Source organism: Diceros bicornis, chromosome 18 (genome assembly GCF_020826845.1).
Source record: "Diceros bicornis minor isolate mBicDic1 chromosome 18, mDicBic1.mat.cur, whole genome shotgun sequence".
In the NCBI taxonomy this organism is placed as follows: domain Eukaryota; kingdom Metazoa; phylum Chordata; class Mammalia; order Perissodactyla; family Rhinocerotidae; genus Diceros; species Diceros bicornis.
In genome coordinates, this window is record NC_080757.1 from 53,985,810 (window position 1) to 54,003,382 (window position 17,573).

At 40.7% G+C, this 17,573-nt stretch overlaps 1 protein-coding gene across 3 annotated transcripts; it reads right to left on the bottom strand.

Moving 5' to 3' along the window:
• Nucleotides 1-111: 111 nt before the first annotated feature.
• FAM104A (family with sequence similarity 104 member A) lies at nt 112-17,454 on the bottom strand. 3 transcript variants are annotated; one of them, XM_058561467.1, is made up of 4 exons: nt 17,202-17,447; nt 12,266-12,365; nt 2,973-3,035; nt 112-809 (listed from the first exon to the last, which is right to left on the bottom strand). In XM_058561467.1, exons 1-4 carry the CDS (start codon nt 17,420-17,422, stop codon nt 576-578), a joined length of 618 nt encoding a protein of 205 aa, XP_058417450.1. In that variant the 5' UTR covers nt 17,423-17,447; the 3' UTR covers nt 112-575. The 3 variants fall into 3 exon arrangements, with proteins under 3 accessions (XP_058417450.1, XP_058417452.1, XP_058417453.1); XM_058561470.1 differs by having other exon boundaries at nt 635-809; nt 2,917-3,035; nt 17,202-17,454; XM_058561469.1 differs by lacking the exon at nt 2,973-3,035.
• Nucleotides 17,455-17,573: the final 119 nt, after the last annotated feature.

Consider the following 17,573-nt stretch of genomic DNA (forward strand, 5'->3'; position numbering starts at 1 on the left):
TCACTTCCGCAGTCTCGACTGAGATCTGATTGTTCTCCTGTTACGAAGGAGACGGTACTTTCAACAGGACATCTACATACTAAGAGGTAGTATGGCAATTAATTTCAGTGCAAGACTGAATCAAGCTTTCTGTATTTTGGAAAAAAACTTATGTTTTTTCATGGAAACTAGGTACTCTTTTCTAGTTTATTGAATTTAAAAAATTGAAGATCCCGCATTTTTAAAAGGCCTTTTTACATAAAGTAGAATTTCTAATTGACAGATTTGGAAATCAATCTGAACTGGACAAACTATGGAATCCACACACAGATGAGATTTCCTCATACCATTACCTTGACATGGATTTGATACCCACCCTTAAAAGAATCCTATAAAAAACTGCTTCAAAGCCCCTTTGAAATTGCAATAGTGCAGCAAAACCACAAGTAAACAACTGCCTGTTAACCTGTTATTTCAAATATAGACTGAAAAGCCAACAGGCATTTTTTTTGTGCAATTTTTTAAAACATCATAAGTTGAAATATCAAATCTGCACAGCGCTGTCCCTTCACAGAAGGCAAGAAGCTGCCGGCGCATCAAGTCAGAGGCCGTCCCCGGTGCTGTAGGCTATGAAAGTGGGCCTCCTTCAGGGTCTGGTTGATGTGGAAGTAAGGGCCTTGGCATAGTGCAGACTGCTCGGGCACAGGCTGAGGGGTGTTAGGGCTGGACACGGCGACGACGTGGTTTAAGCTGCTTTCTGGAGCACTGGCCCTGTCCGGGCTGTGGATGCTGCTGCTGCTGCTGCTCCCGCCACTGTCACTGCTTGAAGACTGGAAGGAGAAAGAAACAGGGTCACCATTAGGCTATTTTGTTTCTTAAGAGCTACACTGTAGTTAAATTTACAATACCCTATTTAAGAATATTTTTCCTATTAGGTTTGAGGGGTACCAGCATCAAAACATACACTGGACTTTACAGTTTACAAAGTACGTCCACCTAAGATAAGATATTTCATTCTATTCCTCACAACTACCCTGTGAGGTCAACTGGGGTTAGATCCCCATTACAGATTCCTAGGAAGTGACAGGGCCCAGATTCCAGCACAGGCCTGCCGAGGGCAAAGCCCTTCCACTACATCTTCATTCCTTTATGCATCTTCTCTACCCGCTTTTATCATTCATTCCAATAATTGCCAATAATCAAAAGAGGAAGTTCTCAGCCTCCAAGGGAAAGTATCAGCCACTGGTACAGGGTATAAAAAAGGTGTCCTCATAACAAGATGGCTCCTGGGCACAAGTTAAAACAAAAAATAAAAACTTGTGACAATTTTGTGGTTATCATCTCATGGACATGAAGTTATATTCTCTGAATGCAGAACACATATCCTGAAAGACTTTAATACACTTTTTATAAAGTTATATATTTTTTTTTCCTGAGGAAGATCAGCCCTGAGCTAACATCCAATGCCAATCCTCCTCTTTTTTTGCTGAAGAAGACTGGCTCTGGGCTAACATCCATGCCCATCTTCCTCCACTTTATATGGGACACTTGGCAAGCGGTGCATCAGTGCGCGCCCGGGATCCGAACCTGCGAACCCTCAGGCCGCTGAAGCGGAGCGCACGCACTTAACTGCTGCGCCACCGGGCCGGCCCCCGAAAGTTATATTATTTTTGCAATTTAATATGTGTGTGCACAAGCGTGCCTGATTTTTTAATGTAAAAAATGACTTGGTGTCTTAGTCATCTTGAAGAAGATACGTGCAGATCCCTAGTAAGAGTCGCCCTCAGAAATATTCCTTCCAATGCTAGGATTCTCAAAAGAGAAGGCAATGGTAAGGATCCATTTCAGAATTAAGGTATTTTACAATTTTATTTTATAATTTTATTTATCTATTTTTCCCCCAAAGCCCCAGTAGATAGTTGTATGTCATAGCTGCACATCTTTCTAGTTGCTGTATGTGGGACGCGGCCTCAGCATGGCCGGAAAAGCGGTGCGTCGGTGCGCGCCCGGGATCGAACCCGGGCTGCCAGCAGCGGAGTGCGCGCACTTAACCGCTAAGCCACGGGGCCGGCCCTGGTATTTTACAATTTTAATATTGCATTTCTAATAAATGACAACCCCAATAATTTAATTAGCAGTATCCTTCTCTATTTACAACTCAACACAATATTGTGCTGAAAGGAATCAATGTATGAGAAAGTTAGAATTCTAGTAATTAATGATCTGGTGTATAATTTTTTTTAACTTAGCCCTTTGATACATCAAAATTTATATTCCCTTAGACAAGACATGGGTTTTGAAATGTCTGCCTACAACTATGTAAAATCTACACATAATAAAAAAGACTGGAAAGAAACAGACCATAGTAGTTATGTTAGAATAGAGGGATTATAGTTGCTTATTTTTTCTACCCTTAACTGTAACTTTTTTGCAATGTGGTTGTTATGTATTTTCATTATAAAAATAAATGCATAGACAAAATAAAATGTTTCCACATAAATACTTTCTAAAAGTAATTTTTAAAATACTAGTTCTCCCCATTTTTTGATCAAAAGTTATACCTAACTGTACGTACATAGATATACTTATCTGAAACAGCAAAGAAAGCAATGTTCATGAAAGGCATCCATTATTAAGGCTTAAGCCAAGACTCATCATGGTCCATAGGTCACTTGGAGCTACTTAACATAGGTCACATATCCCACTGCCCATAGGTAGTAGGGGACAACCTATCTTTCTACAGTAAAAAAAAAATATTCATGAAAGCATTATAATGGGCTGAATAAAGTCAGATGGCAGGGTTAGCAGCAGCAGCAGCAGCAGCAATTACATCTACTCAAAGACTTAAGAAGTCAAAGCCAATTCAAACATAAAACTGTTTTCCATAAAAGCCTCTCCTAACCTGAGTAGAACACCCTAGAACTGCCGCTGGCGCACCTGGGGAGGTCGTGAATATTTAACAAGTAGGTTACTCCACTAGATAAGAAACCCACCGCGCAGGACACTTTGTTTCCTCTTAGTCTGTTTTCTTTACTGTTTTTCGTTACAGGTACTATCTGAAAATGAAGGCAAGAACTAGAATCAGTTTCTATTAAGTCAAGTTTCTGTCTCAAATTATATTTATTTCACACTATAGTAGTAAAGGTGACACTATTCTGAGAAAAGGTAAAAGTTCTTTTAAAATAAACAGGTTAGAAAAGATTTCTGTACAATAACTGTTAAAAAAAAAAAAAAAGGGGGGATGATACATTTACCTGCAATTTCTAGTCCATTTTAAAAACCTTGTAACTCGACTTCATAAAGACACGTATAAAAATATTTAGTGTGGCCTGGTTTATAATAGCTAAAAATTGAAAACAACCTAAATGTCTAACCAGTAGAGAAACTGGTTAAATTATAATGCATGTGTAAAAAGTATTATACATGGCTTATAATTCATAACAATGAAATTCTATTCAGCGGTTAACAATGATAATAGAGATGTATACATACCAATATTGAAAGATGTCCTTATCTTTTTTACAAGTTACAAAACAGTATGTATAGTATGTTAGCTGGTTTTTAAAATGTTTTTCTTTAATGTTTACATATATGTACACCAAAAATAGTCTGGAAGGATATATATGCCAAAATATTTAGAATTTGGACCTTCTATTATTGTTTCTTTTTGGTGAGGAAGATTAGCTCTGAGCTAACATCTGTTGCCGATCCTCCTCTTTTTGCTGAGGGAGATTGGCCCTGGGCTAACATCCGTGCCCATCTTCCTCCACTTTATATGGGGGACTGCCACAGCATGGCTTGATAAGCAGTGCATAGGTCCGTGCCCGGGAAACAAACCTACAAACTGCAGGCCGCCGAAGCGGAGCATGCGAACTTAAGAGCTACGCCACCAGGCCGGCCCCGTGGACCTTCTGTTAGTTTTAATATCTTTATTTTCTATAGCTTCTACAAAAAAAATTTCTTTTGAGGAAAAAAAATTTGATCATGATAAGAACTAACGAATGTTACTACAAAATAGAGTTAAGGTCTTCAGTTACCTCTAACTTCAAGACTGAGACTTATATATATATTGGGGGCCAGCCTGGTGATGTAGTGGTTAAGTATGCGTGCTCCCGGCCCAGGGTTCACGGGTTCGGATCCCAGGCCCAGACCTACACACCACTCATTAAGCCACACTGTGGCAGTGTCCCACATACAAAAAAATAGAGGAAGACTGGCACAGATGGTAGCTCAGGGACAATCTTCCTTAAGCAAAAAGAGGAAGACTGGCAACAGATGTTAGCTCCCGGCCAATCTTCCTCACCAAAAAAAAATAGAGAGAGAGACTGTCAATAAGATTCCAGAAAGACCGTTTTGCCTCCCTTAACTACTTAAGAACCTCTAAAACTGCTTCAGTTGCATTCAGTTGCATTGTGCAGGCCAATGATACTTTTAAATCAATAAAAGAGAGCCTATATAGAATCTGGGAATCTTGTGAATGCACTTGATGTGTTATTTTAATACATATAAAACGCTACATATATACGCATCAAACGTAAGAACAATACATTTCTTTCAAAGACGTTTTGGTTCCTATTTCCTGCCAATTTCCTGCCAACAGACGAGTCTTCTCACTATTGGGGAGGCTTTAAGGAATATCTCACAATCTACAGATGGACCAGTGTTTTTCAAACTGAACCCATTGGTGGGTAGCAAACCAGCATAATAAAAGAAAACAGAGTGCAACATACTAAGGGTAATTGTTCCGTGAACTTTTGTTCAATTATGCACAACTACATTTGGTACGTACTGGGTCACAAAATAAAACATTTCTATTGGGACGGGGTCAAAAAAGTTTGAAAGTTACTATACCAATTTTAACACCGTCAGCCATCAAAGTGGTCTACTTTATGGAATAGAGCAAAGACCATTACTTCCTTTTAACCCTAAAGGCATAAAATCGAATATTAAGTCTCTATCAGTGCCTTAAGATACACACAGAAGTAAATCGTTTTGTCTTATAAAACCAAAGAACTTAAGATAGAAAAAAAATCATATTTTCCCCACTTAGTAGAGCTTTTGCTTGGGGGGCGGGGGTCAGGGACCACTACTCGACAGTGCATGGTTTTGAAAATTACAACTGATAAACTAGTACGGAAGTGTCTACCTCATTCCACCTGTTCTTAAAAAGACGACAAATTCTTTTACCGAAGAGAAACGAGAGTCCAAAGACTTTGGGACTGAGAAAGACTCATCAAATAGGAATCTTATCTCCATGATCCTGATTCCTTACAGAGACCACTCACCAGAAAATTTATCCAAATCGACAGTTCCAACGCTCATTTTCTTTTCTCTGAATTTTCCATTTAGGCTCAGTGCTAATATCTGACCAGGGTATTTTGACAACAAATTTGTATTACAAATCAAAAGAGAATAAGGTCACGATCTGTGAAATAAAATCCCCCTGCAAATCCATGTGTAGACAAGTCCAATAAAGTTAAAGTTAGGAAGATTCTGACCAAGAGTATCTCCCTAAATATACCAAGACAACTCCTAAGAATCCTGTGGTAAAGATCTGTGTGAAAAGGGAGGATTCTAGATTCGCTTAGGCAATAATAAAATCTACCAGTACACGTCTTTGTAACTGCAGACAACTGGGTAAGACTCAGAACTGTCATGACACAGTCTATTCTGGAATCACCTGTGGGCTTTTTTAAAAAGCATTCATGCCAGGGCCCCACCTCTGGAAAACCTGGCTCAAGTAGCCACAGATAGTTCTGATATCCAACCGTTGTCCAAACAAATGTTTGTGTGCCTGCTGTGTACCAGGTGGTCTTTCACTGGGGCTCCTTAACCATTCAATGAGAATTTACTGAGTTTAATCAAGAAGAATACGGTGGAAATACAGCCACCAATACAGTGGTACACAGCTATCGCAGTGAGAGGAATCTAGAAATGGGTGCTGATGGAGAGAACTAGGAGAGGCTCCTTAAAATGCATGGTGTCTGAACTGGGCCTAGAGGGATGAAGAAGAGTTTTAATAAGCAGGGTGTAATAATCAGGGAGAACAATAACAGCAAAATCAGAAGAAAGGAGTGTTTTGGGGAGGAAAAGCTAATAGTGTGGTGTGGCTGGGCCCACTCCAGGAAGAGTTGGTAAGACAAAATATACATGAGAAGTTATGGCTAGATTATCAAGTGCCCCAAAGTCTGTAGGAACAGGCTGTGAGCATATAAGACATGCACAGATCTAGACTTAAGAGTGAGGATTCTAGGGATCTGTGTGGGATGAAGGAGGTAGGGCAGACTGAGCAGAAGCCCAGCTGGGAAGTTCTCTAATACATCAAGCACGAAAGCAGGCCCGCATGAGGACTGTGGCAATGTAAATGAAGGGGTATACGTGTCACACCCAGAGGGAGATGGGAGGGATTCAGGAAGGAAATGAAGGAGATATCCAAGTTGACTCTGAGCACCCAGGACAATGCCTGGAAAATACGAGGTGCTCAGGATGTGTTTGCTGAATGGAAAGAGCAGCGGTGAGCCTTAGTCAAGGACGCGGCCAGGATCCCGAAACAAGGGAAGGCAGGTGGGCAAGCACCAGCAGTGAAGATGGCTGGTGGCGAAGGGGAGAGAGAGAGAGCACACAGTGAGCCTAGGGGAAAATAAGGCAGAGACAAGATTAGCTGGGAAGGGGCAAGAGCACATTAGCTCATCAAAGCAGCAGTGGATGAGAAGAATCAGACGAGGTTAAGAGAAGGGAGAAATACGAGAAAGAACTTTCAGGAGCCTTGACAGAAAGTATAGCAGATAGAGGCAGACGGACACTTCTTTCTCTGCGGCAGAAAGGAAGAATCTATATAAACATGAAGCAGAGGACAGGGAAGCTGCAGTTCATTCTCTTAGTCCGCAGGGCTCACGTGATATACCAGAGGTAAGGAACTGCTGGTCCCTCAGCTAGGCCTACCCTTCACTTGATTTTCCCAGGGTGTGGAGTCAGTTGAAGAGATAACCCATTTATACCCATGGTAGAAATGAAGTAACTCCAAAGACTATTTCTGCTAACAACCTTCAGAAAGCCCCCCAGGCAGGATTATTAATTACTGAGTCTCTCTGCTTCATTAAAAACAGAACCAGAATAAATGTTTGTATTTATTACCTAGAGCTGTATACTTTCTCTTCTTAATTAGAAAACCAGATCAACAGCGTGTTTTATTTTCTTTCAAGCCCCAGCTTCCCCTCACCTCCATCTCCTCATTCATTGGTGCTTTTAATTCACGTTAGCCTCAAAAGAAAAAAGAAATCTCATTCACTGCATATACTCCATGCCTGGAGTCATAATGAACATCATTCTAAGGCCACTGCAGAATCTGAATTATGTGCAAGAGATGATCCTTGCCAAGTCTGTCCGAGCATCTAATGTAATAAGATTCTGTGCTTCCAAAGTGGCCAATAATTTAGGAGGGCTCCAGGTCTGCGAATACCAGTGAGACCATAAGACTCCAAATGAATTCAGTAGGTTAATTTAAACCACTTTCTAAATCTGCAAGGAAAGAAAAGGCAGGTGGCCACTTTTCTGTGTCAATCTTTATAAGATGAAGTTGGACCACATAACATGTTTTAAGTTTCTTCCTAACTAAAATATTCCATTATCTATCACTTCATTTTGCTGAAATTTCAACAGGCCAAAAAAATAATCCTCACCTGTAGAAAAACAGGTTTGTATCCTCATTACTTAACAGACTTAACATTCAGTTTCAATATGAAACCGCTTGGGGCAGCTTGATATGCTGTGAGTTGACGTGATGTACTACAAACACTTCAAGGACTTCAACTGGGAGCAAAGTTTCTTAAAATGCACACTACAAGTTAGACTAACTTTTGAAAAGACGTGTTCCTCTATTTTGAACGGACCCTTTTAGAGGTTAATTTCAGAGGTAATTTGCTACTGGGTTTTAAACACACAACCCTAACAGTTTTACCCCAGAGTCTGCCAAAACAGTTCTCTTAGGATGTACCTACTACCCGACTATAGATTAAAGATGAGATGGGCAAAAACTAAGAGCCTTAAGATATCTTTTAAAAAAATTATGCTAAATGCTCCCACTGTCATCCAAATTCACACTATTAAAAAAAAAATCACCCAACATTCTGCTAATTCTTATCAGTTAAAACAAATGGGTTTATAGAATCCTAATTTTCATGACACAGGGATTCCCCTGGTTCTGTTGTTTTTTTGTAACGCCTCTACATTCCCACTAAGAATACCCCTGGGGGGCCCAGCCCCGTGGAGCAGCGTGCTGCTGGCGGCCCGGGTTCAGATCCTGGACGAGCACCGACGCACCGCTTGTCAGGCCATGCTGTGGCGGCGTCCCACATAAAGTGGAGGAAGATGGGCATGGATATTAGCTCAGGGCTGATCTTCCTCAAAAAAAAAAAAAAAAAAAGAACACCCTTGGGATTTTAGGATTATGACATCAAAAATTTTCCCCTTCTAGTAGAGACAAGAAAAAGGCAGAGGCTGTTCCAGGTAAGCCACTTCTGTTTTATCTCCACATTTTCTTACTTTCTACTTGTCTTTACTTCATAGTGATCTGAAAAATCAAAATGGTCTTGGTGAGTTAAAGGTATAAAAAAAATTGGGGTTTTCGTATTTAAAAAAGACACTGCTTTTATTTATTCAGGTAGCAGCACTTTTTATATGGCATATACCTACATACCAGAAGCCAGAGTTACATGGAAACATCTAGTGTAATTTGTAGATAAAGATATCAAAGCTGAAAGCAAAGAGCATTACACCTACTACAAGTAAAGATACAATTGAAACCAAAAAGGCCAGCCCCTAAGAGAACAAATTTAAATAAGTGAAATCGAGCTAGTTTTACCCATCCAAATAATTGTCCAAGATCAGGGAATGTGGCTACCTTTGTACAGGACCCAACAGGAACACAAATTGATCAATCGTTTCATTTCTGGCTCACTGAAGATAAAAATGAAGCTGACTTAGACATTAACTAACATGATTCATCAAGAATGGCTTTACAAAAAAATTTTTTATTCCTATACCTCTAAATTACATCTCGATTTAAAAAATAGAGGGGCCAGCCCGGTGGCATAGTGGTTGGGTTTGCGCGCTCTGCTTCAGCGGCCCAGGGCTCATGGGTTCAGATCCGGGGTGCGGACCTGCACACTGCTCGTCAGGCCATGCTGTGGCAGCATCCCATATACAAAATAGAGGCAGAATGGCACAGATGTTAGCTCAGGGACAATCTTCCTCACCAAAAATTTAAAAAATGAACATTAAAAAATAAATAAAAATAAAATACATAAAAAATAATATCTTAAGGCTCACAAGTCATTAAATCTAAGTCCCTTGAATTAAAATTCAAGATCTTCAATTCAAAGACCAATTAAGAGTTTTGAAAAAAAATCACTAGACCCCAATTTCTTCACTTTTTCTAGCTAGAAATCTAAAATTGCTTTCTAGCTAATACCATATCAGAGTATTACTCAGAAAAATATTTTCCAGCTAAAAGATAGGGGGAGGAAAATTATTCTTCTCTGTTCCCATGATTGGAGGGATGTGTAGAACTTAGCTGCCCCTGGATATATTTAGCCAAGTCGCTCAGAACTTCCGTCCTGTCTCCTGTGAGACAGCACATACCATGGTCAGGAGCAAGCAGCTGGGGAGTCAAGCTTGGGGCTCCCCACCCTGCCTCTTACTAGCTGAGTATCTTTGGCAAGTTACTTTATCTTCCTGTGCCCCAATTTTTCCACCTGAAAAGCAGAAATAATAATACCTACTAAAATGAAAGAAAGAAAATGCCAAGTAGATTAAAAGTTTCTCTTTACACATCTAATCTGGCAAGTGAGTTCACATTCTTTAGCTTCACAGTATCTAGGGAAAAAAGAGGCATATACTATCTCCGTTTTACAGATAATTATGATTTACTTGTGGCATAGTTTATAGACGAACATAATTCAAACACCTCACATCTTATTTCCCAGTACTTGCCAATATTACCACATTTAGGAGAAAAAGGTAACTTTAGGAAATTAATTATGAATAACAATTTTAAATCTCTCTTAGAATTAAAACAAATTCCCTCCAAATCAAAGTTCTTCAAGTTACAAGAAAAAGAATTCTAAAATTATTTAAGTATTTCAGGAAAGACAAGGAAATGGTTTCTCTTAATTAAGTTAGTTGTAAAGAAACTCACATCTTTGCCCCTACCTTAGAATTAAAAGATAACATTTTCATTAATAATATATTTTATAAATTAATAAAATAATCCACTAGTAATTGTTTTATTATTTTCCCTTTTATATACAATTGTCAAAATGCAGCCAAATGCTCCTACACTTGATATTTTTGTGCAATAAACAATAATGATCTATTCCAGTGGTGACGATTCAATTATTCAGGGCTTAACTTTCCATTTTAAAGGTCTTCCCCTGCCTTTTGCTTCTCTGGCTCTCCCTGGGTTCACTCGGCCTCATTACTTGTTAATCCCACGGTTGTGGAAGACCTGCACAAGAGGCCACTCATTCCAAGTGCTGGTAAACGTTCAGTCTGCAAGGCTGAAATGGATGGTCCCAACTGCCCATGAGGGGTCTACCAGCGAGGACAGATTACCATGACAGACAAAAATCACCTGTAGTCACTGTTAATTAACAAGGGTAATCTAGTCCATCCTTCAGACTAATGATTACAGAGTGGTTTAACCGCTGAATTTCTTTGGACAAGTAAGAACAAGACACATGAACCAAGAGGCTGCATAACAACACACTGTGTTCTTCTGTGATACCAATGCACAGGTTTTAGAAAGGGAGTGAAGGTCATTTTCCACAAACAGCAATTAAAACAAAAATTAATACTAATGAGTCTTATATAAAATAAGAGATCACAAATGTTTAATTTTTAAAAAATGACGTTGATATTCCTGTTCTCAGGCATCAAAACTGTAGATATAGGGAAAAAAGATCAATACAAAGAGTTAGAGACCAACTATCCATTTGAACTAATGTAAACATCATACAGCGGCATTTACATACAGACACAGGAAAAGAAATATTCACGCTGATACCATGAAAGTAACCACTGCAACAGTCTTTTAGTGCATAGTCTTATAATTCAAAAGAATAATAGAAACTCAATTATTGTTACAGTTTTATCATTAGATGTTCATGGGAGCCTCTAATCACTGGTTTTCTTTCATCTGTGAGATTCCCCAATTATCACATTAAACAAAAGCTCAATTACCTTTCTGTTAATCTTAAGAAAAAAGAGGAAAAAAAAAGTGATACAAAGATTTTTAAAAGGTAAAAGTTTTTTTTTTGAAAGATAAAAGCTACAGAAACTCCAGTGTCCATATAGAAGGATCTAATCTGCACTGTTCATTAATTGTTCCTGAATGAGTATTACCGACATGATAGTTACTGATTTTTTTTCCCTTGGGAGTTACTTTGGATTTCTGGTAAAGACTGCATATAGGTCAAATCCTATTATCAAGAACTAATTAAAGTACAAATTATTTTGATTGTGCAAGAATTGTGATATACAGAATTCTCCTAAGTTATGAGGCTAGGGCTTAGGAATCTTTGCCATTGAGGAGCTTCTCTGTTAGGGTGACAGCTGTTAAGGGTCAGGTCTTTGGGTGCATAATTTAATAGTAGCATCACTTCAATATTAGCTTCCTTTCCCCACTGTAGACCAGCCTTTCGACTGCACAGAACATTTCTCCCCAGGATGCATACTGAAGCACTCTTTCAGGAAACCAAAGCTTCAGGAGCTCTTTCCCCCTCTCTCTCCCCTCCCCTCTACCTCCCAAAAGAGCTCTTTTTAGAACAACACAATGAAAAAGTAAAAACACATAAAAATAGGATTTTGCATACATATACACTATATGTTCTGAATGCTTATATAGTTTCTCTTAAAGACGTGAATGGAAGCAACAAAATATACTTGTCTTAAGGACAATTAATGGTTTATAAACTACTAGAAAATAAGTTGGTTTCTGAAATATCAAATAGGGGGTTCAAAGATGGGCTTTCAAAGGTCTGTGAAACTTCTAATAAATACAAATTCTGGAGTGTGTGTACATACAACTATATGCAGACATAGACCGTTTTGCCAGGAAGAGGGTGCATAGATTCCTCAAAGGGGCCATGACTCAAAAAGGATTGAAACCACTGTAATCAAGTAAGATCACTTTTATTTATTTGAAGAATAATTTTAATTACACGGAAGAAACTGGGTTATTTAGCTCAAGTAACGAAAAGAGCAGAGACTCTCTGCCCACACTTCCTACCTCTGTGTCCCAGGAATCGTGAAAGACAGGGTTTCTACTACTCCTTTTGGTCTGAGGGGGAAGATGGTGGTCGTCTTCATTGCCATTCCTTCTCCTTTTCCTGAAATTAAATCACAAGAAGGAAAAAATACCTAACAATTGATCTTTTGGACACTTAAAATTGTAAACCATGACAACATATAAATTTGCCTGCTCACCTCAGAAAATATCATTCATCATATGATATCTCAACAGGTAAAAAATTTTGGAAATACACGATCACCGCACAAAGAGCAAAAATATAAAACAGCAGCAGTAAGGTCAATCTTAAATTAGCACAACTAATTTCTAAAAAGAAGCTTGACAATTTTAAATGCCTATTGGGAATAAATAGGAGCAGGAAGACGTTAATGACTAAGCTTTCAAACTCCACCTAATTAAGGTTATTGTCTTTCTACATTTTCTGAAATTACAATTCCAAGTTACCTCATTTTGCTCCCTTCCATATGACAACATCTAAGACAGGAGTGGCTGCCTTTGCCTATTTACCCTCAAAATCCATATAGAAATGGTGCTACACAGGAATCTCATTAGAGGTCCGTGGTAGCCTCTAATCTCTAGTTTCCTTTCATCTCTAATTTTTCCCCAATTATCACATTAAACAAAAGCTCCATGCCCTCTAAAGTATTAAATTACTTTTCTGGACAATCACTGTAAAGGCTGCTCTTGGACACATTAACTTGATCATTCTCACTTCACTCCCTAGTATTATGATATAAATTACTTCACCAGATTGGTTATTTTGAGATTGTGGCACAAGCTGCTTAAAAATTCCAGGTTTAAAGAAAAATCACACATCTTTCTCAGTTAAGTATTTTCAGATGTGCAATAGAGACAAAATTTGTACGTGTTCTATGCAAAAATCAAGTGCTGTCAAAAGGACTTCTAAACCCCAGTTAGAAAACAGAAATAAATTAAGAGAGGTAGAATTTTAAGTCAAATTGCCTGGAACTCTGCTGTCCAATATGTTAACCACTAGCACATGTGGTGATTTAAATTTAAATTAAATAAAATTAAAAATCCAGTTCCTGGGCCGGCCTGGTGGCATAGCAGTTAAGTCCGCGCGCTCCGCTGCTGGCAGCCCGGGTTAGGATCCCAGGCACGCAATGATGCACCGCCTGTCAGGCCATGCTGTGGCGGCGTCCCATATAAAGTAGAGGAAGATGGGCACGGATATTAGCCCAGGGCCAGTCTTCCTCAGCAAAAAGAGGAGGATTGGCATTCGATGTTAGCTCAGAGCTGATCTTCCTCACAAAAAACAAAAAATCCAGTTCCTTAGTCACACTAGCCACATTTTCAATGCTCCATGGGCACGTGGAGCTAGTGGCAGCTGTATTGGACAGCACAGACACAGGAAGTTCCCATCACTGCAGAAAATTCTATTGGACAGTGCTGGCCAATTTACACAAAGCAGCATCATTTACTATAATGAGAACTCTTAAAGGTTCCAATTTCTATAGCTAGAGGGAAAAACATCTTTTTGCAAATAGTGGATTTGAGCATACAGTATCTTCTATACAGTATTATACTTTCTATGTGAGTAGGCTGGCAGGGCCTACATGGCAGGCCCTTAATCCGAAGGTTTTGAGTTGACGTCTGGATATTGAAGAAACTTGAAGTCATCACCTTGAGCTTAATTCCCTATACTCTGCAACAGTCTGAATACATATAACTTTATTAATGAGTATGGATCCAGTTTAGTTTTGGAATGATAAACAGTAGGTGTGTGGTTCCGATAAAGCATTAACCAACCTGCCGAAGGCTACACCATTTATCTCATCCTAAGACTCAGCTGTTTATAAAATAAGATCATTTCTGCTCCCTACCTTCTCCCAGGAGATTAGATCTTATCTACACATTATTTTGAAGTACTTGAAGTTTACAAACTAGATGAATACCAGGTTTTAATAACCATTAAATGGATGTGTATTATAGATCTGAACCAAGAAATTGCTACTTTCATCCTAATATGACCAGAGAATGTTCGTAGGAATGTGATGCAACTACAGAGCAATGTCTGAGGGAAGGCCAGTTGACACTCAAAGAGAAACTCATCGAACAGCAGTATGTTGGTCCCCAAACTCTTCCTTTATCAGTGTGCCAACAGCTGATTGTGCTTTGGGTTGCTGAGTCACTCTAACCAAACTTATGAGCCTGACCAAAACTTTCCAGTGTCCTCATCTATAATGGGGGATATATCCTTCTAGCAACAAGATTATGAGTGTCAAGGAGGCTGCAAGACAAAAAGAGCGTAAGAAGAAAGAGGATGGGCTGGTTTTGCAGATTTCAACTAAACTCTGGGGAAGTCACATGGAATATCCCTGCCTCATAATCAACTAATTTCTCAAAGTACCAGAATTATCTCTTCGGCCTGTTGGGGGGCCTCTGCGTTGGATGGTACTGGATTAAGAATGAGCCCTACCTATTCTTCATTCTCCTTTTCTAGGCTCTTCGCAGATTCTGTCCTTGAAACATTCTTCTTGCAACAATATCGTTAATAATTGCCAAGATCACAGCTTCACACTCAACCCTATCTCCACAATCAGTTAGATTACAACTTTCAACATTAATGCCACAGACCAGGTTATAAATTTTAGCAGCCACCCTAAAATTGATAATATTCTCTCTTTCCATCTAGTTACAGATTATTGCTCAGCATCTGTTATTTCTAAGGATGGCTGATTACCTCACTTTTCATCATTTCATTTCTCTCCAACCTTTCTGTCATCTCCTAGAGATGGGGCATAGAAGAAATCTTTGAGGACAGAGACTAGTGGTTTTCAACCTTTTTTTAAAAAGTAACAGAACCCTTTCTTCCCACTGAAAAAATATCCTTCAATATATATAAGACATAAAGGATCTATTTTGGCTCAAGTAGGGGCTTCCTTGCCACACATCCACGCTCCATAGCCACCCCAGGCAATAGTCATGCGTAGCATAACAACGTTTGGGTCAATGGACAGACTGCATATACAACAGTGGCCCCATAAGATTAGTACCGTATAGCCTAGGTGTATTGTAGGCTAGTCCATCTAGGTTTGTGTAAATACACTCTATGACGTTCACACAACAATAAAATCGCCTAATGACACATTTAGCAGAACGTGTCCCTGTCATTAAGTGACATGTGACTATACTGTGGAACAGTTTGAAAAACCACCACCTTTGACCAACCCTTCATCTTAAAATCGAGGAAAGAGAGCCAGAGAAGTGAACTGACTTGGAGATACTAAGACAGCTAGGGCTGGCAGAGCTGGTCCATCATACTCCATGAAACATGGGGTGACGAGAAAAGTAGGTAAGAAACTCCTATCCAAATCAAACGACTTCTTCCACAGTAAAGAAGTTACCAGTATAAACAGGTTGAGATTATCTGTGTACTAGATAAAATGAATCTGCTACCAGTGTAAACACATTCAGATTATCTGTGTACAGCCCTGGATAAAAGGAATCTTTTGTAGGAAATATTTAGACTTTTTCAGATATGTGAGACATCCCAAGAGACTATCAGAAGTATAAACTGGGTTTGGGAGGAAAAAAAATGGCAGTCAACCGAGACTTACTATATCTAAAGATCTCGTAACTAACTTTGGTAGCATGTTGGTAACTGGGCCCCTAATTTCCTATTTAGTCTACTCTACTTTTCTATACAAGTAGAGGCTTTATGCCCCACTCACTACATGACCCAAAGCAATAATTCTATGCAGAAATTTGGAGAACCCTATATTCTCACTACTAGACCAAATAACCTCAGGATGCTGTCCAGAACCTTAATCCGATGAATTAACTATGCTTCAGAGCAGGGTACTTGTGGAAAGACTATCAATTACATTCAGAGCCAAGAAAACATGAAACAAGAAAAGATCCAGCATAATCTGCCAAGGTAATCCTATTTTACTCACTTAAGTCTCACTGAGACTATTACAGAATAAAGGAAAGGAGTGAACCTGGAAACACCCAGGTAAATCAACGGAGCTCTCTAAATGTTTCTTCATCAGAAAAACGAAAGAGTTGGACTTGGTAATCTATAGGTTTTCACTCCAAACTTCACCATGAGGGATTTTTCTAATTTGAAGTAATGCTGATCCTCTTCATTCTAAGGTATCCAATCCCAACGTTCTCCTCCCCACCTTCTTACGGGAGGAAATAAGGAGAAAAAAAGAAAAGAAAGAAACCGCAGCTCGGTCTGGCCTCTACTCAGTACACGCAAGCCTAAAACCCCTACGGGTCCTGAGGCCACGCTCCGTGGGAAAGCAGCGCATCGCGATGTAATCCTATCTCCCGCCTTCGGAGTCAAACGGCTCCCCACGCAAACAGTTTAGAATCCTGCCTCTTCTTAATGCTACAGCCCGAGAATCCGCAAGCCACTGTGGTCAGCTGCCCTTCTGTGTTCACAACCGTCCAGGGCACAAGTTCTTCAGTCTAACCGAATCCTTCCCAGCGGCAGGGTTAAGCCCAATCCTTCTTTCTGACCTTGGGGAGCCGGCAGCTCCCCGCCCTGTCCCCTCACAGACGCCCTAGGGGCTCCCTCTCGAAGATCACACATTCCTCCCATCCCCCCATCCTCCTAAATTTAGGACAGGGACGCTGTAGGGCCACCGTCTCACTCCCGGGACTGACCAGACTTCACTCCAAATAGGGAAAGACAGAGGAAGAAAAGATAGGATGGGGAGAGACCGAGACCCTGGAGGGTCGCTCCTCCAGCACCCTCAGGGGCCAGGTACCCCGATCACTCGCGCATCCCTCTCCCCTCCTCCCGCGGACCGCAGGGCACCCAGATGGAGACCCGCAAGGCCCACGCTTGCTCGGACTCCGCTTCGCGCGCCCCCTCGGCTCCATCCCCCAAGACGGAGCATCGGCGAGGGGCTGGAGAGGAAGGGGGTCCCCGCGGTCTCACCTGGGGCGGAGGCGCTCGCTCATGGCAGCCGGTGGAGGCGAGCGACGCGGCGCCGCTCCGCGAGAAGAGCGAACAGAGGGTGTTGCGTTTCGGCGGCCGCCACGCCCACCCCCTCGGGCCTTAGCTCTCGCCCCGGCTCTGGTGGACGCTGCCGGCAGTGAGTACCCCTCGGTAGGACCCGTACCACTGCCACTTCCGGCGTCTGCCCCGCGCCCCCCCATGTCGCAGCCGCCGTGGTACCGCCTTCTCGCGGCTGCGCAGTGGCGTGATCCCGGCCGCGCCGACCGGTAACCCCGCCCACGGGAAGAGGCGGGCTTGGAGGGGGAGGAGCGACTAGGAGCTTCTGGGAGGGAGGACCTCCTACGAGGTGAC